This window comes from Petromyzon marinus, chromosome 10, assembly GCF_048934315.1.
Source record: "Petromyzon marinus isolate PM22_M1 ecotype Great Lakes invasive population chromosome 10, UKy_Petmar_22M1.pri1.0, whole genome shotgun sequence".
Lineage (NCBI taxonomy): Eukaryota > Metazoa > Chordata > Hyperoartia > Petromyzontiformes > Petromyzontidae > Petromyzon > Petromyzon marinus.
The window spans coordinates 2,748,662-2,772,631 of record NC_133676.1 but is presented as its reverse complement, the minus strand read 5'-3'; the positions used below and the strand labels follow the sequence as shown (position 1 = coordinate 2,772,631).

Below are 23,970 nucleotides of genomic sequence, written 5' to 3'. Positions count from 1 at the left end.
ATAATATTGTCCTCTTATTTCACAGAGAAGCCATTGGTGTTCACCAAGGGCCTGCAGGATCTGACAGAAGAGGAACTTGGAGACGCTGTGTTTGTGTGCGAGGTGTCCAAAGAAGGGGCCCCAGTAACGTGGCTGAAAAATGGTGGGGTGCTTTACCCTGGGGCAAAGTGTGAGATGAGTCAGGATGGAAGAGCTGCCAGACTGGTCCTGCATCACTTGGACCTGCACGATGCTGGGCAGTACTCCTGTGACACTGGTGATGATGTCACCACCGCCAAGCTCAATGTCACAGGTGATTAGTACATTTTAAAAGTACATTCACGTAAATTTGAAAGAAAAAAATAGTATTGCTAAAGGTATTTTTTTACATTTAATATTAATTGTTTCCATTTAGAATTCATGTCAATATGAGAGAACCAGGATTCATTTAAATATCCTTCTTTCCAGAGCGAGACATCCACATTGTGAGAGGCCTGGAGGACTGTGAGGTGTTTGAGAACAACTCGACCACGTTCTCCTGCGAGATTTCCCACGCTGATGTGCTGGAGGTGGAGTGGTGGCTGGATCAGAGCCGGCTGTATCATAACGAGTTTAATGAAATCAGTGTGGACGGAGGGAAAACACACGTCCTTACCCTCAACAACCTCACCCTGCAGGACGGCGGCTGTGTTACCTTCAAGGCAGGCAAACAGACGTCCTCAGCTACTTTGTCCATTAAGGGTAGGTCATTCAAATTTATTTCATTGGATGTCACCACTTGAAATAATGAATAACTAGTCGAGTATTTAATGTCAATTTAAATTGGACTGAAAGGTTCAAAAGTGGAGAGCAAATTGTCTGAAACAATAAAATATGTGTTGAGGAAGAGGTGCATGTAAACATCGGCGGAGATTTAAAACTGAAGATTGAATGGGTAGAACTCTGTAAAAACGTTTGGGAAAATCATGAGAAGAGAAATCAGAGAAAAAGATCGACATGGCTGAAGACATCACAGTGAGCAATGGGAGCATGAGAGCAGCAAAAAGACATTTATATTTACGCGATCTAACCCAGCAACCTCTATTATGGATAATATTGGTCGTGAAAGCCTACGTTTTAAACCAGCAAAAAGGCAGTTCACAAATATTATCCCTGCGGGAGAAAGTTGGAACCGTAACTTATGATATAGAAACAATCCTAAAATGAGTGGAGGCTGAGCTGAACTAGGGGATGCCAAGGACTGATTCAGATAATCGTCACTGGTGTTAGCCATGAACGTGACTTGAATTCAGTTCGCCGGGTTCGTAGCTCAACGCCAAATGTTGGTGGTGAGTGCACCATCGCATCATAAATCCTCTGATGGAATTACTTCAGCCTGCTTCTAACATGGACTTGGGCTGTATTTGTGATGTCGACTTATGCTGCACTCATTCAGTGGGGTGGAATGGCAGCTTCCATTTCCTGCAGGTAGAATGTTAGTCCAAATCTGCCTGATACAATTTCATGCCATTGATATTCAACACCTTTTCTCCTGTGCTTCTATCTCCATGCGTAAACATCTGCACAGGATTGCCTGTAAGGTTTGTGAAGACTTTGGAGGATGTACATTGCATGGAGAATGGAGAAGCACAATTTGTCTGCGAAGTTTCCCAGCCCAGTGCCTCAGTCACATGGCGTAAAGGTGATCAACACCTGAGTCCTTCTCAGAAGTACGTGATGCACAGAGACGGAGCGACTGTAATACTCGTTATCACAAAGTTGCGGCCAGAGGACGCGGGGGTGTACATTTGTGATGCAGGAAATGAGGCCACCTCTGCCAAACTCCACATTCAAGGTGAGCCATGATCATTAAAACTTAGTTCTCCCAAGTCTATGTGATGCCAGATTATTACAAGAATACTATTTACTCTTTGGTTCTTTCGGGAAAGTCACGTAGAAATAAAATAAAATAATAATAGAATACGACGTTTCGATTGCCACACAAGCAACCATCATCAGGTACAAATGAATGAGAAACATAGTAAACTTAGAAATATAATGCAATACAACACAGAGAGTCGGCCAACACAACAGTCAACACCCCACCTGGTTGATTACATTCTTCCAAAGATTGCTAAATTTGAGAGAGAGACAAAACACAGACACACAGACAGACACGCAAGCATAAAGAGACTCACACAGAGACAAACAGAGAGAGGCACACACATAGGCAAACAGAAAGACAACGTCTCTGTGTCGAGGCCTTAAATAGAGAGGGGGGGTTGGGGCAGAGGGGGAGTTGTGTGGAATTCCTGCCCATAGCGGTCGGAGGAGAGAATGGACTTATAAACAAGCATGGGACAAGCACGGTAGAGAGCAAATTTAGTAAAATTAGGAAGTGTAATGCAATGCAACACAGAGAGTCGGGTAGCACACAGTTAACGCATAGCCTGGTTGATTACGTTCTTCCAAAGATTGCTAAATTAGAAGTTAAGTGTGAAACAAACGAGTACGGCAAACCCTCCCCATAGATGTGGTTCAAACTAGATTCGAAGCTTTCGCGACTGCAGGAATTACTCTTTGGCTCTTTCAGTAAAGTCACGTAAATATATATAAAAAAAATTATAATAGAATACAACGTTTCGATTGCAACACAAGCAATCATCAGGTACAAATTAATGAGAAAACAAACATAGTAAACTTGTTTTGTTTGATTATATATATCTATCAGATGAATCTAACAATAGTTTTCCCGAAATAATGTGGCCTCGTCTATCTTGCCTACAGAGGCCCCGGTGCTGATCTCTGAGGCCCTTCAGGACCAGGAGGTTGAAGAGAGTGGAACTGCGACTCTCCGCTGCCGCTTCTCAAAGCCAGCAGCGAGGGTCACCTGGAGGAAGGACTCCTCAGTCCTGCACCCGAGTGACAAGTATGAGATGAAGCTGGAGGGAAATGTTGCCACACTCATTATCCACAACGTTCAACCGGATGATGCTGGGAGCTACGAGTGTGAGACGGACGATGGCCGCACCTTTGCTGTGCTTACTCTTACAGGTATAACTACATTGATAATGATATTTTTACTTCTGAAAAGTGTTACATTAAGGTAGAATGTTACGTTTTTGAAGTTTTTTTTTTCTCCATGATGCTCATTATGTACAACCAAATGTAACCACTAAATACATTTGTATGTATTATATTTAACAGAGAAGCCAGTGGTGTTCACCAAGGGCCTGCAGGATCTGACAGAAGAGGAACTTGGAGACGCTGTGTTTGTGTGCGAGGTGTCCAAAGAAGGGGCCCCAGTAACGTGGCTGAAAAATGGTGGGGTGCTTTACCCTGGAGCAAAGTGTGAGATGAGTCAGGATGGAAGAGCGGCCAGACTGGTCCTGCATCACTTGGGCCTGCACGACGCTGGGCAGTACTCCTGTGATACTGGTCATGATGTCACCACCGCCACGCTCAATGTCACAGGTGATCTGTGTATTATTTTATGAGCACTGTACACATTTATAATGTAAGCATTTAGGTTAATGTAGTAATATGTTCTACGTTATGTGCAGGCATGTTTAAATAATGTGTTTTTAATGTACGTTCAGAACCCATCATCTCCATTACAAGGGGCCTGGAGGACTGTGAGGTGTTTGAGCAGGGCTCGGCCATATTCACTTGTGAGATCTCCCACGCTAATGTGAAGGAAGCCAAGTGGTCGTTGGCGGACACACCGCTACAGAACAACGAGCTCAATGAAATCAGTGTCATCAATGGCAAGACCCACGTGCTGACGATTAACCACCTCACGGTGGAGGAGAGTGGCACTGTCAGCTTCAGTGCGAGGAATGCTACATCCTCTGCTCAACTAACCGTCAAACGTGAGCATTTTATAAATGTTACTATGATTGCGTAAATGAATTTAGTACCATTTGGCATAAAACATCCCTAAATATGTGGATATTTTGATTTATGTATAATTGCATCTCCACAGGGCGTCCAGTCCACATCACTCAGCCACTGCAGGACACTGAGGCTTATGCATCTGGAGAGGTGACCTTCCTGTGTGAGCTCTCTGGACCATCTGAGGTCACGTGGAGGAAGGCTGGGCGAGTGATGAAGGCCAGCGATCGGGTCCACATGTGGCAGGAGGCCAACACGGCAAGACTCACAATCGTTGGTGTGACCCTGGAGGACAGAGGGGAATATTCGTGTGACATTGGGAGTGAAAGCTCCACCGCTGAGCTCAGCGTACACGGTTTGTCAATTGTTTTATATCGCTCATGCAGAAAACGTAAGTGTTCATCACTTTGTTTTTGTAACCATTAACTTATTTTCCTTTCATTCGCCAGAGCTCCCGGTCGTCATGCTGGAGCCACTTCAGGGTGCGGAGCCTCAACAAGGTTAGGGGCTCCTCCACCACCAGTCGTGATGTAACGAGCACCGATCGCAGTGCTGCTCATTGTTCTGTACCGAATGCCTCGCCAACATAACATTCAAACATGTTTATCATGTTGGTTTCCACATGCCTTTCAGAGCCGTGTACTATTATACGGGGCCTAGGAGACTGCGTCGCTTACGAGGGCGGTTCGGCTACATTCACATGCGAGATCTCCGTTGCCGACGTACGGGAATCCGCGTGGTTTCTGGGTGACACGCCACTCCGGAATAACGATCTCAACGAGATTAGCGTGGTGAACGGAAGGACGCAAGTGCTGGCCATGAAGCATCTCACGCTACAAGATAGCGGCACGATCAGGTTCAGTGCCCTGAATGCATCCTCATCTGGCCAATTGACGGTGAAAGGTGAGGCAGTTTTTTACTCGTGTAGATATCTCTGTCAATAAAATAACACGTTTGCTTTTCAAATGGTAACAAATTTTACTTACTCAGAACAGTTTAATTTTGTTTTAAATTACATATATTACAAATGTTATATATATTATAAATGTTACATATATTACAAATGTTACATATATTACAAATGTAGGTTATTTATGTTGCCACCTACATAGCCACACCCATTGTCTGCTATATAGCTAAAGTTAGACAGTTTTCATACTCGTTTGTACATCATAATTTGGTTTTATTATAAAAGGAGTGCAACTATTAGACCTTGTTTGGTTGTAAAAACTAGTATTTTTAATAATTTTAGCTCTATCCCACTGGACCTAGTACAAGGCACGAGCATTTGGCCTGACCACACGCTACCACTGGTCCATTCTACCTTGTTGCAAGACAACCACTCCCTGACTCATGAAGTTGTTTCTGTCCTTGTTGTACTTCCACGCTCGTACTCTGTCTTGTCTGAACTGTCTATAGTCTCATTGTCTGTACTGTCTATAGTCTCATTGTCTGTACTGTCTATAGTCTCATTGTCTGTACTGTCAATAGTCTCATTGTCTGTACTGTCTGTAGTCTCATTGTCTGTACTGTTTATAGTCTCATTGTCTGTACTGTCTATAGTCTCATTGTCTGTACTGTCTATAGTCTCATTGTCTGTACTGTCTGTAGTCTCATTGTCTGTACTGTCTGTAGTCTTATTGTCTGTACTGTCTATAGTCTCATTGTGTGTACTGTCTATAGTCTCATTGTCTGTACTGTCTATAGTCTCATTGTCTGTACTGTCTGTAGTCATTGTCTGTACTGTCTATAGTCTCATTGTCTGTACTGTCTATAGTCTCATTGTCTGTACTGTCTATAGTCTCATTGTCTGTACTGTATGTAGTCTCATTGTCTGTACTGTCTATAGTCTCATTGTCTGTACTGTCTATAGTCTCATTGTCTGTACTGTCTATAGTCTCATTGTCTGTACTGTCTATAATCTCATTGTCTGTACTGTCTATAGTCTCATTGTATGTACTGTCTATAGTCTCATTGTCTGTACTGTCTATAGTCTCATTGTCTGTACTGTCTATAGTCTCCTTGTCTGTACTGTCTATAGTCTCCTTGTCTGTACTGTCTATAGTCTCATTGTCTGTACTGTCTATAGTCTCATTGTCTGTACTGTCTATAGTCTCATTGTCTGTACTGTCTATAGTCTCCTTGTCTGTACTGTCTATAGTCTCCTTGTCTGTACTGTCTATAGTCTCATTGTCTGTACTGTCTATAGTCTCATTGTCTGTACTGTCTATAGTCTCATTGTAGTGTCTTGTCTCCATGTCTGTGTAGTGGGTTCAATTGTGTCGCAGATGTAGATTTGGAGGCAACACATTTATTCAATCCAGCACACGGGGTAACTTTCCCCTTAACAGAATAACAACCTATGGTGGTGACCATCAGGCTAACTACACTAGTTACAACGTAACTGCTACTACGGACCGGGACCAATAGCTTTGGTCCGGGTCCACGTGTTGGAGACTCGTTGAACGGAGAACGTAGATTAAGCGTTTCTTCCAGAATAACAACAACCCCGGTCACTCTCGGGACCTGGCTTATATTCTCTGTGGCGTGGGACCCCTCTGTAGACTTAACTGGTCACGTGTCCTCATGGGTCAACCAGAGTGCCATGGCCTCACGTAACCTCATCCTTCGGCCGGCACTCACACGCCCTGTCCTATAGGGCCGGCACTTCATGCAAAGCGTGGTGCCATCTGGCGCTATCATATTCAGCGCTCACCGAGGCGCCTCTAGGGCCGGTACTACACCCACACCCTTGTGGTATCCGCGATGTCGTTACATCGCACGCCGGCACTGCACCCAGCACAGTGACATACAGCAATGTCACTACATCACCCCCCCCCCCCTTTCATAGAACTCAGCCGTCACGGCTGTCAACTCTCCCTCAACAAACAGCAAAACCCCTAAGTGTGCCTCAACAAATAAATACCCCATCCCATAAATACAATATATACAGTAACAGACAGGGGAAGGGAACAGAACCAATAGTCCACAACGGAAGAGGGAAGGGAAGAGAGAGAGATAAAGAGAGAGAAAAAAAACAACACGCAGTAACACGCGAAACCTCGGATCCCCCTCCATCGCTGGCATCTCCCACCCTCACCGTGGAAGAACACTCACAAGCACAAAAAAGGCCAGGTTCAGCCAATGACCAATACGACATGCCGAGTGTGACAACCAACTGAGGGTGTGGGAGTTTGTGTGTATGGGGATCACGAAAACTGAAGAGTCTTTGATCTAGTCCTCGTGGCTGGGCCCCCAGGTGAGGTGGGCGTACTCTCCCTGGGGGTCCCAGGGGGGAATTTGAAAATGTCCCGTTGAACCCGGCTCCTCACCAAGAGCAGTCGGTCGGGCAGACAAGCCCTCCGCTCCCGAAGTTTGTGGAGGCGGCGCAGGCGGCGGCTCGGGGGACGTTAAACGCGGAACCTGAGGACGGGATCATATCACACCCCTGAGGATCAACCTTAGTGGGTACACACCTCAGCTCGCCCGACACACCCGACACTCGGCCCCTTTGTAGTGGAAATGGGATGAATTCACGCGGCGCAATGAAAGGTTTCAGGCGAGATGGATGTACAAACCAGCTCCGATGACCCCAGCGAATTTGAACACACTGGGGCCGAATGACCCGAATCACATCAACCGGCCCCCTCCAGGGTTTTAAACAAATTGGGTGATGTACCCACTGTTACCTGGGGACAGTGCAGCCAGGCCTTGTCACCTGGAGCTCACTCATGTCCGGAAAGACGGAGACCCCTCAACCGCTCATATGCCAATTGGCGCGACTTGGAATTTTCCCTGGAAGCCTCGCACACTTCCGAAAAGCCTCTGAAGGGTAAGGCGCATGGAATTTTTATTTTATATTTAGTCTTGCTTGGCTCGGCTCGTAATTGGACATTAATGGGGGGGGGGGGAGGGGTCGTGTTCTCTCCCTACATTGAAAAAAATGGCAAGTAGCCGGTGGATGCGTGAGGGGCCTTTTTATAGGCAGCGAGGACCTCGGGAACATGCAAGTCCAAGTCAAACTGGAACTCGCTGACCTGATGACTCAACATGGACATCAGACTTCAACCGCTCCACCATTCCGTCCGTCTGGGGGTGGTAGGGTGACGTACTTACTTTTTTTGTTCCAAACAAATCACACACCTCCCGCAGAAATTTAGAAGAAAAATCTTTACCCTGATCGGTCAGAAGACGCTCAAGGGCCCCCTTGTCCATCACATAGCCGTCGAGGAACGCCTCGTGATGGCCGCCGCTGACTGGTTGGAAAGTGGCCAGGCCATCGGCCACCGTGAAAAATATTTGACGCCCACCAGTAAATATTTATTCCCGCCAGGGGTGGTCGGAATTGGACCAAGGACATCAAGAGCGACCAGCTCATTTATGCAGGAAACTTGAATGTATTTCAATGGTAGACAACAGGGTTTAGACGGGGGTTTCCGCCGAGCGCACTGCACACAACCCTTCAATACATTAGCTACATCTTCCGCCATGCCGGGCCAGAAGAAGTCGAGCTTAAGTGTGGCTAGTGTCTTATGCACACCCAGACACACCAGTCATTCGTGCACTGCCCAGAGGATTGTACCCCGCAGGGCAGTGGGCACGACAATGTTGTAAGGGGAGGGGGCGAGGCCTTAGCAGGCGTCTTACAGCGCCCCGAGCCCGAGAAACACGCGCACCCGTCGCTCGTTGGTAATCGCGACAGGGCATCCGCGTTCGTGCGTCGGGTACCTTTGCGGTAAGAAACAGTAAAATAATAGTCCTGTAGGACTCCCAACCAACGTGACAGTTTGCCAGACAGCTTTTCAATACGCAGCGCGTACTGCAGTGCTGCATGGTCATAGCCAAAAGTTCCCGGCATATGACACAGTACCGTTGTTCGGCCAGAGACAGCACTCTGCTGCCATATGCTACAACACTCTCCAAGCCATTAACGACTTGAGACAGAACAGCACCAATTCCGGTGTTGCTAGCGTCTGTATCAAGAACGAACGGCATGGAAAAGTCGGGGTATCGGAGAGGAAGGGCGTTCACAAAGCCATCCCGGACCGCAACAAATGCGGCCTCCCCCCAATGGGACTTCTGACCCTTTGCCGTCAGGGTGTGAAGAGGTTTGGCGATTGTGCTGAACCCGGCGACAAAATGGCGGTAATAGGACACAAAACCAATGAAACTCTGCACCTCCCCCACCAACGCGGGGGTCGGCCAAGAACGCACACACGCGGTTTTGTCCGGGTCCGTCACTATCCCAGATTTACTTACAATGTGGCCAAGGTACGGAACAGATTTTTGGAGCAGGTGACACTTCTGCAGCTTATATTTGAGGTTCGCCATACGCATCTTAAGAAAGACCACACGTAACTGTTCCAGATGTTCATTAAACGTACGGCTAAAAACGATAACATCGTCCAGATATACCAGGCACGAGTCCCACTGGAGGCCAGCCAGAACCAGTTCCATCAATCGCTGGAATGTAGCGGAGCGGAGTGAAGACCCATCGGAAGCTGATTAAATTCAAATAAGCCTTGTGGTGTATGAAAGGCTGTCCTGGGCTTAGAGGACTCATCCAGGCGCAACTGCAAAAATCCCGATAGGAGGTCAAGAGTTGAAAAATAATGTGCTCCTGCCAGAGTATCCAGGGAATTGTCAATTCGAGGAAGGGGATACGCGTCAGCCACAGAGATCTTATTAAGTTTACGGAAGTCAAAACAGAAGCACAGACTTCCATCTTGCTTTTTAACCAGAACAATCGGGGCTCCCCATGGGCTGGTGGATGGCGAGATAATATCGGCGGCCAACATCTCATTCACTGCCAGCCGTACATGTTATTTTTCCATCAGGCTCAGCCGGTAGAGGTTCTGCCGGATGGGAGCGGCATCGCCCATATCTATCTGGTGACTCAAAAGGTTAGTGCGGCCGATATCAAATTTGCCTCTGCTAAACAGATCGGAGAATTCACACAAAAGCGACCTCAACTCTCTCCTCTGGGACTTGGACAATTCAGAATTGTCAGAACAAAGCGTATCCATCCACTTTTCATCGGAAACCTGTTGTGGCTTAAGATTCGACGCGACCCCCACTCTGCCAACGATGTTTCCCTCGCGAAGTGCGGGCAACGCGTGTGCTAGCACGGTCCCCTCCTGTATGACAGATGTGTCCAACCCTGCATTAAGGACCTAAATGAATGGTTCCTGGTCATTGGACACCAGAGTCTGGGCCCCCACCAATGTCAACCCACAAACGGCTTTGTTTGACGGTCCTAGGAGGATTCCTCCCGCAGTCGCCTCCTGGTCAAGTGGCTTTCGCAATCGTAAAGGTACCAACATTTGCGTGCCAAGAATAATTTTGACGGTCCTACTTACAAGTTCCTTGTACAGTAGCGTTGACCGTGCGCAATCGAGTGGGAGAAGGCACAAAGGCCATGCGACGGCCCAATGGTAACTCGAGGCAACCCTGATCAATCAAAATTTTGAGTGGCATCTTCCCAAGGAAGTCAGTCCCAAGCAAGCAAGGAACAGCAAGGGACGTTGATACAAGAACTTGTCCCGTCAATTTGATGTCTCCAATAGACGCCTCTGCTGTTATCTTCCCAATGATGCCCAATGAGCCGCCGTTTGCGGCGAAGCACGGAACCCCAACAGGACATAGGGTACGACATTTAGGGGGCAGAATTTAAAAAATAAACTCGTAAATGATAGTCGCGGATGCACCGGTATCGACGAGCATTCTGATTTCAACCCCCTCTATGATTCCGATAACAGCGGATGAACGTGCGGTCACAGCAACCGCTCTATGGGCCTCTGACCACTGACCCGGTCGGAGTGGTCAGTCAGCCCGAGTAAAATCTGAACCCTCATGCCCCGACACACGCACGGGAACGAAAACCACCCGAACGCGATGAGTGAGGTGGATTCAGGGGCCAAGTGTGTGGTGTGCCTCAACTCGCCTTGGGGTATAGTGGAGTGGAGGATGGTTGGGTGGATGACGGCGGTGATCCAGGGAGGCGTCGTCGCGGCACGCGGCAACCCAACGAGACGTGACCCCGACAGGCTGAAGTTGTGGCACACGATGAGCCCACTCCCAGGACGAGGAGATGTCTTCCGCCGTCGTTGTTGTTCATCCCGTCGCACCGTGCTGCCCCCCCCCCCCCCCCGCCAGCCTCCGCCTTGGGTCAAAACGCAGGCTTGGACAGGCTCCACATCTTCGGGTGTATCACGCTTCTCATGAGGCGCGGTGCACGCCGCCAACCCCTTATGTCGTTGTAAGAGCAGTTTCGTCTGGATGCATCTTGCAACCTTGAGGGAAGACAGATCGTCGTCGTCGACGGCTGGCAGGACGATGTTGAGGTCCTTCGCCAACGCCAACAATCTTTCTAGGACCAGCAAGTCGACTTCGTCGTGGTCCATCTTCGGGAAGGCAGCCTTTTCTAGCACCAATAGTGCGCTGCGGAAGGTGAGGGGCGTCTCAGCCTCCCCTCTCCTCCGCGCAGCGAACTTATGGCGGACATTTTACGGCAGTATGTAGATTGCCACCATTTGAGCAAAGGCTTCTTGGAGCATGGCCCTCTCCGACGGTGGGATGGTACAAAACGCCGCCAAGGCGTCGTCGTCAAGTGCGGCGGGCAGAGCTCTCAGCGCCTTCGCCTCCATCCATCCTGCCAAGTCGCAGTTCGTCTGGAACCGGTGCTTGAGGGCCACCCAGTCGCCTCCCGTGGCTGAAAATTATTTCACAAAAGGTTGACATCGCCTGAGGGATGGAAACTCAACAGGCGAACTTGGCGCAGTCTCCGATTTCGCGGGCTCTCCGCCCCGCTCCGCAAACAAAATGACGGCCGCATGCTCCGACGCTTTCTCCTCCCCTGCTGGCTCTTTGCGGTTTGTGTTATGGTCGAAACGTCGTGAGAATTTTTATTGTTTTATATATATTTTATTATGTGATTGTTTCCCTTCAACGTGACTTTACCGAAAGAGCTAAGAATACTCCACTAGCCTGTCACTCAATACTCTCCTAGCCTGTCACTGAATACTCCGCTAGCCTGTCACTTAACACTCCACTAGCCTGTCACTCAATACTCTCCTAGCCTGTCACTGAATACTCCACTAGCCTGTCATTTAACACTCCACTAGCCTGTCACTTAACACTCCACTAGCCTGTCACTTAACACTCCACTAGCCTGTCACTTAACACTCCACTAGCCTGTCACTTAACACTCCACTAGCCTGTCACTCAATACTCTCCTAGCCTGTCACTGAATACTCCACTAGCCTGTCACTTAACACTCCACTAGCCTGTCACTCAATACTCTCCTAGCCTGTCACTGAATACTCCACTAGCCTGTCACTTAACACTCCACTAGCCTGTCACTCAATACTCCACTAGCCTGTCACTTAACACTCCACTAGCCTGTCACTTAATACTCCACTAGCCTGTCACTTAATACTCTGCTAACCTCTCACTTAATACTCCACTAGCCTCTCACTTACTACTCCACTAGCCTGTCATTTAACACTCCGCTAGCCTGTCACTCTTCTCTCACACCTCCACCTCGTCCTTGCCCCCAACGGGGGATCAGCCAACACCGCTGGGGAGGACGAGGTGTCGAGGGCGAGGTCCCAGGCTTTTTCTCCCCGGCTCTTGTCCTCTTCGTTCCTTCAGCTCCAACCAACAACACTGTGTTGCTCCGCACACACCCTGATATCCGCCTCCTCATTCAGGGTCCTCAGTTACCCCCCATTCAGCTGGTGCCTCAGTGGCGCCTCCTGCACGTGCTCTCTCTCTTATCATCTCCATCTCCCGCCTCTCCGGCGCCTACTCCGTGTTCCCACGCTCGCACCTGCTTGTCCCCAAATGCACCCGCTTAATTACTACTGCTACTCCCCCTAATTGCTGGCGCCTCTCTGGCGGCAGAGTATACTGCAATGTTTGTCACGTGTATACAGGACTATGTTTCCTGTGTATACAGGGCTATATGTCTTGTGTATACTGGATTATACATGTTGTGTATACTGAACTATTTGTCTTGTGTATACAGGACTATACATCTTGTGTATACAGGACTATTTGTCTTGTGTGTACAGGACTAAAATTTGAAGAAATATATTTTTAGGCAGTTCATGTGCAAGATGGTGAGGTTTTCATGTATGTATGTTATAGGGCATTAATATAAATGTTTTTTTGAAACCTCCTTTTCATGTCATCCATTAAGAGCGCCCCGCCCACATCACTCAGCCACTGCAAGACGTTGAGGTTCATGAGTCTGGGGAGGCGACCTTCCTCTGTGAGCTCTCTGGACCATCTGAGGTCACGTGGAGGAAAGCTGGGCGAGTGATGGAGGCCAGCGATCGGGTCCACATGTGGCAGGAGGCCAACACAGCAAGACTCACAATCCTTGGTGTGACCCTGGAGGACAAAGGAGAATATTCATGTGATGTTGAGAGTGATAGCTCCACCGCCAAGCTCACTGTACAAGGTTTGTTTACTCTTTATTATGAAAAGACATTTTATAAAACACGTAAAAACTATGGTTATTTAGCTATTTATATTGTTTATATCCAACAGAAATGCCAGTCCGGGTTTTGGAGCATCTACAGAACGCTGAAGCTTTGGAAGACAGCTCTGCAACTCTGTCCTGCCGCCTCTCCAAACCCAGAGTGGATGTCGAGTGGAGGAAGGACTCCCAGCCCATTAAGGCAGACGATAAATTTGAAGTGCACCAGAAGGACTTCACTGCAAGTTTGACCGTTCACAAACTGGAGCTGGAGGATGCGGGAAGCTACAGCTGCCTGGCCGGGGATCAACAGAGCACGGCTTTACTCATTGTGTGGGGTGGGTTCAGCTCTAACTTCATTGTTCATATTAAGTATGTTTCTGTATGAAAATGTAAAAAAACCGTTTTACATTTGATTATTTTCCATAATGGGTTTTTTTATGGGTTAGATTGTGTAAATATAAATGTGTCGTTAAACCTGCCACCACCGACACAGCCAATTAGTAAGGTTTGTTACATATACAAAACATGCAAAGTTCAGCACACCGGTGTGCTGAACTTGGCATGTTTATAATTCTAGTAAAAAGTTTTGCGGGTAATTACAACTAGCCTCATCAGGCGACAGCCAGGATTGTGAAGAAATCCTCCTCTTTCAATCTTAAATTAGAGGGATAAATGTGATTTAATTTCATTTTTCATTTTCAATTATTTGGTATAGCCCTGTGAGCCATTCGGCTCTTGAATCAGGTGCAACCGCAACAAACAAAAACATGAACAAGAAAACATCTTAAAGTGACTATGCGCAAACAGAAAAATCCAGGAAAAAACAGCAAAATCTTCCAGAAAAAGCACCGTACACCAACGCTGTGTGCAAAAATTCCAGTGGAATGCAAGTCAAACAACAACAACAAGAACCACAAGACAACTTAGATTAAAGCCATCTGTTTTACTGATGGAATGTTGTCACTGTAACCCAATCAGGTGCGAAGACCAGAGGTGGGGGGGCGGGTAATGTAGTCATATCAACTACATTGAATATCTTCTATTGGTTGGGTTATTCACAGTGAATCAGCATACATTGTGCATGGACATTATGTATGAGGATTATGTTTATTCGGCCGTTTTTGGGTGCAAAAATCGTAATACTTCTTAATGGCTGCTCACAGTTAATCACCATCGACGTATGGTGACCTGTATGTTCACAGAGAAGCCAGTGGTGTTCACCAAGGGCCTGCAGGATCTGACAGAAGAGGAATTTGGAGACGCTGTGTTTGTGTGCGAGGTGTCCAAAGAAGGGGCCCCAGTAACGTGGCTGAAAAATGGTGGGGTGCTTTACCCTGGGGCAAAGTGTGAGATGAGTCAGGATGGAAGAGCGGCCAGACTGGTCCTGCATCACTTGGGCCTGCACGACGCCGGGCAGTACTCCTGTGACACTGGTCATGATTTCACCACAGCCAGGCTGATTGTCACAGGTGATTTAAAGTTACAATATTGTCCTACCAAGCACATTCTAGAAAAAATGTTATCTCTTGAACTGTTATCATTAATGTTTATAAATTATCTCAGGTATTCATTTATCCTGCGTAATAATCATGAAAGAAATCTACTTTCAGAACCCATCATCTCCATCACGAGGGGCCTGGAGGACTGTGAGGTGTTTGAGCAGGGCTCGGCCATATTCACTTGTGAGATCTCCCACGCTAATGTGAAGGAAGCCAAGTGGTCGTTGGCGGACACACCGCTACAGAACAACGAGCTCAATGAAATCAGTGTCATCAATGGCAAGACCCACGTGCTGACGATTAACCACCTCACGGTGGAGGAGAGTGGCACTGTCAGCTTTTGTGCAAGGAATGCCACTTCCTCTGCTCAGCTCACTGTCAAACGTAAGGATTTGAATCTTATACGCTTGCATATTTACTTCAAAACAGATTTGTAATTTATGAAAACAACGCTTTCATGATTTATTTATGATTTGGATAGCTACTTTGCATTCATTTGGAACTACATATTTTTTATTGTGTCTACAGATCGTCCAGTCACCATCACGCAGCCACTGCAAAACTCTGAGGCTTATGAGTCTGGGGAGGTGACGTTCCTGTGTGAGCTGTCTGGACCTTCTGAGGTCACATGGAGGAAGGCCGGGCGAGTGATGGAGGCCAGCGATCGGGTTCATATGTGGCAGGAGGCCAACACGGCAAGACTCACAATCCTTGGTGTGACCCTGGAGGACAGAGGGGAATATTGCTGCGATGTCGGCAGTGACAGCTCCACCGCCAAGCTCAATATACAAGGTTTGTCTCCTCTTCATTTTAATGGTGATCAAAATAGACATTGCACATGGTTAGGCTCTTCCAAAATATAAGTGAAATATAGACCTATGTATTGAAACTATTGTTGTCGTGTAAAGCCATTAGAAATCCTGGGGCTTTTAGAATATTTCCTAAATTGAGAAACATGTCAAAATGTGAATGCTTATCTGTTGCAACTATTTCTTGCTGGTTGCTTAAAAGTTTAGACCTTTGGTTCTGTGCTCAGCGACTATATTGAAATAAAATCACCAAAAAAATATTTATTCCTCGTAAATCTGTTCTTATTGTTTATCCAACAGAGCTGCCAGTCCAGATCTTGGAGCATTTACAGAATGCCGAAGCTGTGGAAGACAGCTCTGCAACTCTGTACTGCCGCCTCTCTAAACCCAGAGTGGATGTGGAGTGGAGGAAGGACTCCCAGCCCATTCAGCCAGGTGATAAATTTGAAGTGCACCAGAAGGACTTCACTGCAAGTTTGACCGTTCACAAACTGGAGCTGGAGGATGCAGGAAGCTACAGCTGCCTGGCCGGAGATCAGCAGAGCACGGCTTCACTCATCGTGTGGGGTGGGTTCAGCTCTTCTCCGTTTATTTCGCAAATGTCTGTGATGTATGAATTTATTTGCTTAATTCTTGGAATATCTATTTACAGAGAACCCAGTCGTCTTCACCAAGGGCCTGCAGGATCTGACAGAAGAGGAACTCGGAGACGCTGTGTTTGTGTGCGAGGTGTCCAAAGAAGGGGCCCCAGTAACGTGGCTGAAAAATGGTGGGGTGCTTTACCCTGGAGCAAAGTGTGAGATGAGTCAGGATGGAAGAGCGGCCAGACTGGTCCTGCATCACTTGGGCCTGCACGACGCTGGGCACTACTCCTGTGATACTGGTCATGATGTCACCACCGCCACGCTCAATGTCACAGGTAAATTAAATTGATGATACTGTCCTAAAATACAAATTCCACGTAAAATGTTCTCTGTTAAACTGTTGCTTTTAATGTTTAGAAATTATCTCAAGATTTAATTTATCCTGCATAATTTTCATAAAAGCAATCTACTTTCAGAACCCTTCATCTCCATCACGAGGGGCCTGGAGGACTGTGAGGTGTTTGAGCAGGGCTCGGCCATATTCACTTGTGAGATCTCCCACGCTAATGTGAAGGAAGCCAAGTGGTCGTTGGCGGACACACCGCTACAGAACAACGAGCTCAATGAAATCAGTGTCACAAATGGCAAGACCCACGTGCTGACGATTAACCACCTCACGGTGGAGGAGAGTGGCACTGTCAGCTTCAGTGCAAGGAATGCCACTTCCTCTGCTCATCTCACTGTCAAACGTAAGGATTGGAATCTCATACGCTAACATATTTACTCTTTTATATTAAGCCATTCATAACAGATTTATAATTAATGTAAACAACGTGTAATTGCTTCCATGATTCATGACAGAATGGAATTTTTTCTTTGCATTCATTGCAGCAATTGTATTTTCATTTTGTCTCTACAGATCGTCCAGTCCACATCACTCAGCCACTGCAGGACACTGAGGCTTATGAGTCTGGGGAGGCGACCTTCCTGTGTGAGCTGTCTGGACCATCTGGGGTCACGTGGAGGAAGGCTGGGCGGGTGATGGAGGCCAGCGATCGGGTCCATATGTGGCAGGAGGCCAACACGGCAAGACTCACAATCCTTGGTGTGACCCTGGAGGACAGAGGGGAATATTGTTGTGATGTCAATAGTGACAGCTCCACCGCCAAGCTCACTGTACAAGGTTTGCCTGCTATTTATTTGTATGGAGATTAAGGTAGACATTGCACATGGTTAGACCATTACAAAATAGAAGTCTAACTAGAGCTAGGCTTTGAAATGATTGTTGAGATCTGGTGCAAAGCACTTTGAGATCCATTATATCGATTTTTTTAGGTTAGATGGCGTAAATATAAATGTGTTGTTAAACCCGCCGCCACCCGACACAGCCCATGAGTAAGGTTTGTCACGTAAACAGAACATGCCAATTCGTTACAAGTACAGCACACCGGTTGTGTGTTGGAGAGCCAATCCACAACATTTACAATCTGAGTACGACGTTTCACTTTGATATTCTGGAGCTGTTATGGATGTTCTCAAAGCAGGAAACGTGTTAACTTTCATCTTTTAAAACTTTGATAGTGTTAGTTGACACTGGCTACTCAACATTTTGGGCCTTTGGTCCTCTGCTCAGCAAATGTAAAAGATATAATGCACCCGTAAAAATGCAAATCCTTATTCCTTATGAAGAGTTTTTGTTGTGCTTATCCAATAGAGCTGCCGGTCCAGATCCTGGAGCATCTTCAGAACGCTGAAGCTGTGGAAGACAGCTCTGCAACTCTGTCCTGTCGCTTCTCCAAACCCAGAGTGGATGTGGAGTGGAGGAAGGACTCCCAGCCCATTCAGCCAGATGATAAATTTGAAGTGTACCAGAAGGACTTCACTGCAAGTTTGACCGTTCACAAACTGGAGCTGGAGGATGCAGGAAGCTACAGCTGCCTGGCCGGGGATCAGCAGAGCACGGCTTCACTCATTGTGTGGGGTGGGTTTAGCTTTTTAAGAAATTTAATTTTCTAAAATGTGTTTAATTCATATTATTTCTATTCTTTTTTAATTGTTGTTCATCCATATTTATTTGTACAGAGAAGCCAGTGGTGTTCACCAAGGGCCTGCAGGATCTGACAGAAGAGGAACTTGGAGACGCTGTGTTTGTGTGCGAGGTGTCCAAAGAACGGGCCCCAGTAGCGTGGCTGAAAAATGGTGGGGTGCTTTACCCTGGAGCAAAGTGTGAGATGAGTCAGGATGGAAGAGCGGCCAGACTGGTCCTGCATCACTTGGGCCTGCACGACGCTGGGCACTACTCCTGTGACACTGGTCATGATGTCACCACTGCCACGCTCAATGTCACAGGTAGATTTATATTGCTCGTTTTGGTTTAAAAATAATAGCACAATTTAGCTATATAATTGTACTTTATGCCTGCCAAATATAACAATTTAATTTCAATTTCAGAACCCATCATCTCCATCACAAGGGGCCTGGAGGACTGTGAGGTGTTTGAGCAGGGCTCGGCCATATTCACTTGTGAGATCTCCCACGCTAATGTGAAGGAAGCCAAGTGGTCGTTGGCGGACACACCGCTACAGAACAACGAGCTCAATGAAATCAGTGTCATCAATGGCAAGACCCACGTGCTGACGATTAACCACCTCACGGTGGAGGAGAGTGGCACTGTCAGCTTCAATGCAAGGAATGCCACTTCCTCTGCTCAACTAACTGTCAAACGTAAGGTTCATAAATGCTTACGCAATATGTTTACCATTGATTACAAGTACAGTGAAACATTGGATTGCGAGCATAATTCGTTCCGGAAACGTGCTCGTAATCCAAAGCACTCGCATATCAAAGCGAATTTCCCCATAAGAAATCATGGAAACTCAGATGATTCGTTCCGCAACCCAAAAATACTGTATTCATACAAAAATGATGAATACAAAATACCTTTTTATATTTTTATTATTTAAATTTAATATAAGGTAATCAAATTTATTCATTACATTTAATGGTGGCTGGTGTGAGGGAGACGAGAGAGGAGGAGGAGGGTTATTGTGTAGGAAGACTTTCACTTGCAGTACAGTTACTAAAGAACAGTCACTACACTTGGACACAAAATAAAAAAAAATGCTTTACGCACACACACGTGGTCACAACACTATAGTACTGTAGTAAACAGTATACACGTGGTCACAACACTATAGTACTATAGTAAACAGTATACACGTGGTCACAACACTATAGTACTGTAGTAAACAGTATACACGTGGTCACAACACTATAGTACTGTAGTAAAGAGTATACACGTGGTCACAACACTATAGTACTATAGTAAACAGTATACACGTGGTCACAACACTATAGTACTATAGTAAAGAGTATACACGTGGTCACAACACTATAGTACTATAGAAAACAGTATACACGTGGTCACAACACTAGTACTATAGTAAACAGTATACACGTGGTCACAACACTATAGTACTGTAGTAAACAGTATACACGTGGTCACAACACTATAGTACTATAGTAAACAGTATACGCTCGCACGGATGTTGACTATACGAGTGAGGCACGCCGACTGAGACCGAGCATGGGAGATGATTACCCACAATCCCGCAGCGAGAGAGAGAGAAGAACCATTGGCTCAGTTGTGATCACGTGACGCTCGGCAGACAAAGCGTTTACTCTACGTACTGCTCGTATTGCAAGACATCGCTCGTTTATCAAATTAATATTTATTTAAAACATTAGCTTGTCTTGCAAAACACTCGCAGACCAAGTTACTCGCAATCCAGGGTTTCACTGTAATTGATTTGAAGCTTTTGTGACTGCAGGAATCCATACTCTTTGGTTCTTTCGGTTAAGTCACGTAGAATGGAAATAAAATAATAAAAATAAAACATAATAAAATTAAAATAAAAGTAATTGTTTAAAATCTTTTTCGGAACACAGTGTAGGAAACTTGCACATGTGCGTGACATCACCAAGGGTAGGAGCTTAGTCGTGGATGCTTTTGAGAGTAGGTACCATTGATAAGGACTATCGAGAGATGGTTATCGTTACTGAACGGTTTTGTTTTTTGTTGCTCCCAAAGTTATTTCATGAAGACTAGTTTACTGTTATTTACTTGTTTAGCATTATGAGACCATCCTGATATTAATAACTTTAGACTATTAAACTAGTAAGGTTCCGACTAAGGCGTAAACATATGTAACAACCTGACGTTGTAATTGCCAACCTCCTATTGTGTCCTCAGATCGTCCAGTCCACATCACGCAGCCACTGCAAAACTCTGAGGCTTATGAGTCTGGGGAGGTGACGTTCCTGTGTGGGCTGTCTGGACCATCTAAGGTCACATGGAGGATGGCTGGGCGAGTGATGGAGGCCAGCGATCGGGTCCATATGTGGCAAGATGTCAACACAGCAAGACTCACAATCCTTGGTGTGACCCTGGAGGACAGAGGGGAATATTCGTGTGACATCGGAAGTGACAGCTCCACTGCCCAGCTCAATGTACAAGGTTTGTCTCTGCATCATTTGTTCGGAAAATAAATTGAAAACAGCTTACGTGTCTTATAGTTATGAAGCTGTTCTGGTTGTTCATATCCAACAGAGCTGCCAATCCAGATTTTGGAGCATCTCCAGAACGCTGAAGCTGTGGAAGACAGCTCAGCAACTCTGTCCTGCCACTTCTCCAAACCCAGAGTGGATGTGGAGTGGAGGAAGGACTCCCAGCCCATTCAGCCAGATGATAAATTTGAAGTGCACCAGAAGGACTTCACTGCAAGTTTGACCGTTCACAAATTGGAGCTGGAGGATGCGGGAAGCTACAGCTGCCTGGCCGGGGATCAGCAGAGCACGGCTTCACTCATTGTGTGGGGTGGGTTCAGCTCTTCCCTTTTTATTTTGCAATGTCTATGAATGTCTTTCATGTTTAGATTTTATTAATGCTTGGAATATCTGATTACAGAGAAGCCAGTGGTGTTCAACAAGGGCCTGCAGGATCTGACAGAAGAGGAACTTGGAGACGCTGTGTTTGTGTGCGAGGTGTCCAAAGAAGGGGCCCCAGTAACGTGGCTGAAAAATGGTGGGGGGCTTTACCCTGGAGCAAAGTGTGAGATGAGTCAGGATGGAAGAGCGGCCAGACTGGTCCTGCATCACTTGGGCCTGCACGACGCTGGACAGTACTCCTGTGACACTGGTCATGATATCACTACAGCCACGCTCAATGTCACAGGTGATTTAATTGATGATTTTGTGAAAAAACCTAGCAATGTATTTTTAGATACTTTAAATGTTCCACTCCATACTACATTGTCGTTTATTTTGATAAATATATATTTTGACATTCAAAGAAGATATTTTACCTTGCAGAACCCATCATTTCAATCACGAGGGGCCTGGAGGACTGTGAGGTGTTTGAGCAGGGCTCGGCCATATTCACTTGTGAGATCTCCCACGCTAATGTGAAGGAAGCCAAGTGGTCGTTGGCGGACACACCGCTACAGAACAACGAGCTCAATGAAATCAGTGTCATCAATGGCAAGACCCACATGCTGACGATTAACCACCTCACGGTGGAGGAGAGTGGCACTGTCAGCTTCAGTGCAAGGAATGCCACTTCCTCTGCTCAACTAACTGTCAAACGTAAGGTTTTATAATTTGCTGTCATATTTAAGAAACATGAATTTGAATAAATAAAATCAGTTATGTATCTTCCCAGAATCTTTAACCTATTTTTTTATCTTTTTACGTTACTTTAAGTACATTTGTGTGGTTGTATATTTTGTAGTTTGGTTTAAATTATGTTCTTGTGTTGTCCCTACAGACCGTCCAGTCCACATCACGCAGCCACTGCAAGACTATGAGGCTCACGAATCTGGGGAGGCGACCTTCCTGTGTGAGCTGTCTGGACCATCTGAGGTCACGTGGAGGAAGGCTGGGCAAGTGATGGAGGCCAGCGATCGGGTCCACATGTGGCAGAAGGCCAACACGGCAAGACTCACAATCCTTGGTGTGACCCTGGAGGACAAAGGGGATTATTGCTGCGATGTCGGCAGTGACACCTCCACCGCCAAGCTCACTGTACAAGGTTGTTATACCCTTCTATTTCCATCAACATAATAAAATATTACGCGTCTAAATATGGTTATCAACATATTTTTTGGTTCATTTTCAACAGAGCTGCCAGTACAGATCTTGGAGCATCCACAGAACGTTGAAGCTGTGGAAGACAGCTCAGCAACTCTGTCCTGCCGCCTCTCCAAACCCAGAGTGAATGTGGAGTGGAGGAAGGACTCCCAGCCCATTCAGCCAGATGATAAATTTGAAGTGCACCAGAAGGACTTCAATGCAAGTTTGACCATTCACAAACTGGAGCTGGAGGATGCAGGAAGCTACAGCTGCCTGGCTGGAGATCAGCAGAGCACGGCTTCACTCATTGTGTGGGGTGGGTTCAGCTCTTCTCTTTTCATTTTGCAACGTCTGTCACAATGTGTATTTCATGTTTAGTTGTTATTAATGCTTGGAATATCTGATTACAGAGAAGCCAGTGGTGTTCACCAAGGGCCTGCAGGATCTCACAGAAGAGGAACTCGGAGACGCTGTGTTAGTGTGCGAGGTGTCCAAAGAAGGGGCCCCAGTAACGTGGCTGAAAAATGGTGGGGTGCTTTACACTGGACCAAAGTGTGAGATGAGTCAGGATGGAAGAGCGGCCAAACTGGTCCTGCATCACTTGGGCCTGCACGACGCTGGGCAGTACTCCTGTGATACTGGTCATGATGTCACCACTGCTAGGCTCAATGTAACAGGTGATTTATATATAGGTGATGTTTGTTGACCTTACCTTGCATCATTGATTATCACGGTTGGCTAAATACAGTGCAAAAAAAGTTAAATATTCAAATACATACATATTGCTTATTTTTGCTTAAAAATAATATCACTGTGTAGTTATATGATTGTATCTCTTTCCTGCCAACTGTAATATCATTTCAATTTCAGAACCCATCATCTCCATCACGAGGGGCCTGGAGGACTGTGAGGTGTTTGAGCAGGGCTCGGCCATATTCACTTGTGAGATCTCCCACGCTAATGTGAAGGAAGCCAAGTGGTCGTTGGCAGACACACCGCTACAGAACAACGAGCTCAATGAAATCAGTGTCATCAATGGCAAGACCCACGTGCTGACAATTAACCACCTCACGGTGGAGGAGAGTGGCACTGTCAGCTTCAGTGCAAGGAATGCCACTTCCTCTGCTCAGCTCACTGTCAAATGTAAGGTTGAAAGAAATGCTTTAATATTTCAGAAACAGTCATTTAAAGTACTCAAATCAGTTATATATCTTACCATGAATTAAAACCTAATATTTAATATTTTCAGTTCGTTTGTACAGCTACATATGTGATAAGTATGATTTAAATGAAGCTCTTTGTCTCCACAGACCGTCCAGTCCACATCACTCAGCCACTGCAGGATGTTGAGGCTCATGAGTCTGGGGACGTGACCTTCCTGTGTGAGCTGTCTGGACCATCTGAGGTTACATGGAGGAAGGCTGGGCAAGTGATGGAGGCAGGCGATCGGGTCCATATGTGGCAAGAGACCAACGCGGCAAGACTCATAATCGTTGACGTGACCATGGATGACAAAGGGGAATATTGCTGTGACATTGGGAGTGACAGTTCCACTGCCAAGCTCAATGTACAAGGTTTGTGAATTATAATTAGTATCTTCACATAAATGA

At 46.4% G+C, this 23,970-nt stretch overlaps 1 protein-coding gene across 6 annotated transcripts in view; it reads left to right on the top strand.

Annotated features, from left to right (window-relative positions):
• The window catches only part of LOC116941109 (titin-like), a 127,769-nt gene that overhangs the window by 63,099 nt on the left and 40,700 nt on the right, over window positions 1-23,970 (top strand). For 5 of the 6 annotated variants that reach the window (XM_032951761.2, XM_076066038.1, XM_076066037.1 and 2 more), the window contains 30 exons: window positions 26-292; window positions 448-720; window positions 1,547-1,813; window positions 2,746-3,012; window positions 3,166-3,432; window positions 3,558-3,830; window positions 3,944-4,207; window positions 4,302-4,352; window positions 4,486-4,755; window positions 13,055-13,318; window positions 13,408-13,674; window positions 14,542-14,808; window positions 14,950-15,222; window positions 15,367-15,630; window positions 15,948-16,214; window positions 16,300-16,566; window positions 16,708-16,980; window positions 17,151-17,414; window positions 17,946-18,212; window positions 18,314-18,580; window positions 18,683-18,955; window positions 20,484-20,747; window positions 20,841-21,107; window positions 21,198-21,464; window positions 21,602-21,874; window positions 22,056-22,319; window positions 22,410-22,676; window positions 22,771-23,037; window positions 23,231-23,503; window positions 23,671-23,934. In XM_032951761.2, coding sequence (XP_032807652.2) covers window positions 26-292; window positions 448-720; window positions 1,547-1,813; window positions 2,746-3,012; window positions 3,166-3,432; window positions 3,558-3,830; window positions 3,944-4,207; window positions 4,302-4,352; window positions 4,486-4,755; window positions 13,055-13,318; window positions 13,408-13,674; window positions 14,542-14,808; window positions 14,950-15,222; window positions 15,367-15,630; window positions 15,948-16,214; window positions 16,300-16,566; window positions 16,708-16,980; window positions 17,151-17,414; window positions 17,946-18,212; window positions 18,314-18,580; window positions 18,683-18,955; window positions 20,484-20,747; window positions 20,841-21,107; window positions 21,198-21,464; window positions 21,602-21,874; window positions 22,056-22,319; window positions 22,410-22,676; window positions 22,771-23,037; window positions 23,231-23,503; window positions 23,671-23,934 — 7,818 coding nt within the window. The remainder of the gene's footprint in view (window positions 1-25; window positions 293-447; window positions 721-1,546; window positions 1,814-2,745; window positions 3,013-3,165; window positions 3,433-3,557; window positions 3,831-3,943; window positions 4,208-4,301; window positions 4,353-4,485; window positions 4,756-13,054; window positions 13,319-13,407; window positions 13,675-14,541; window positions 14,809-14,949; window positions 15,223-15,366; window positions 15,631-15,947; window positions 16,215-16,299; window positions 16,567-16,707; window positions 16,981-17,150; window positions 17,415-17,945; window positions 18,213-18,313; window positions 18,581-18,682; window positions 18,956-20,483; window positions 20,748-20,840; window positions 21,108-21,197; window positions 21,465-21,601; window positions 21,875-22,055; window positions 22,320-22,409; window positions 22,677-22,770; window positions 23,038-23,230; window positions 23,504-23,670; window positions 23,935-23,970) is intronic. The other variant, XM_076066039.1, reaches the window with a different exon arrangement.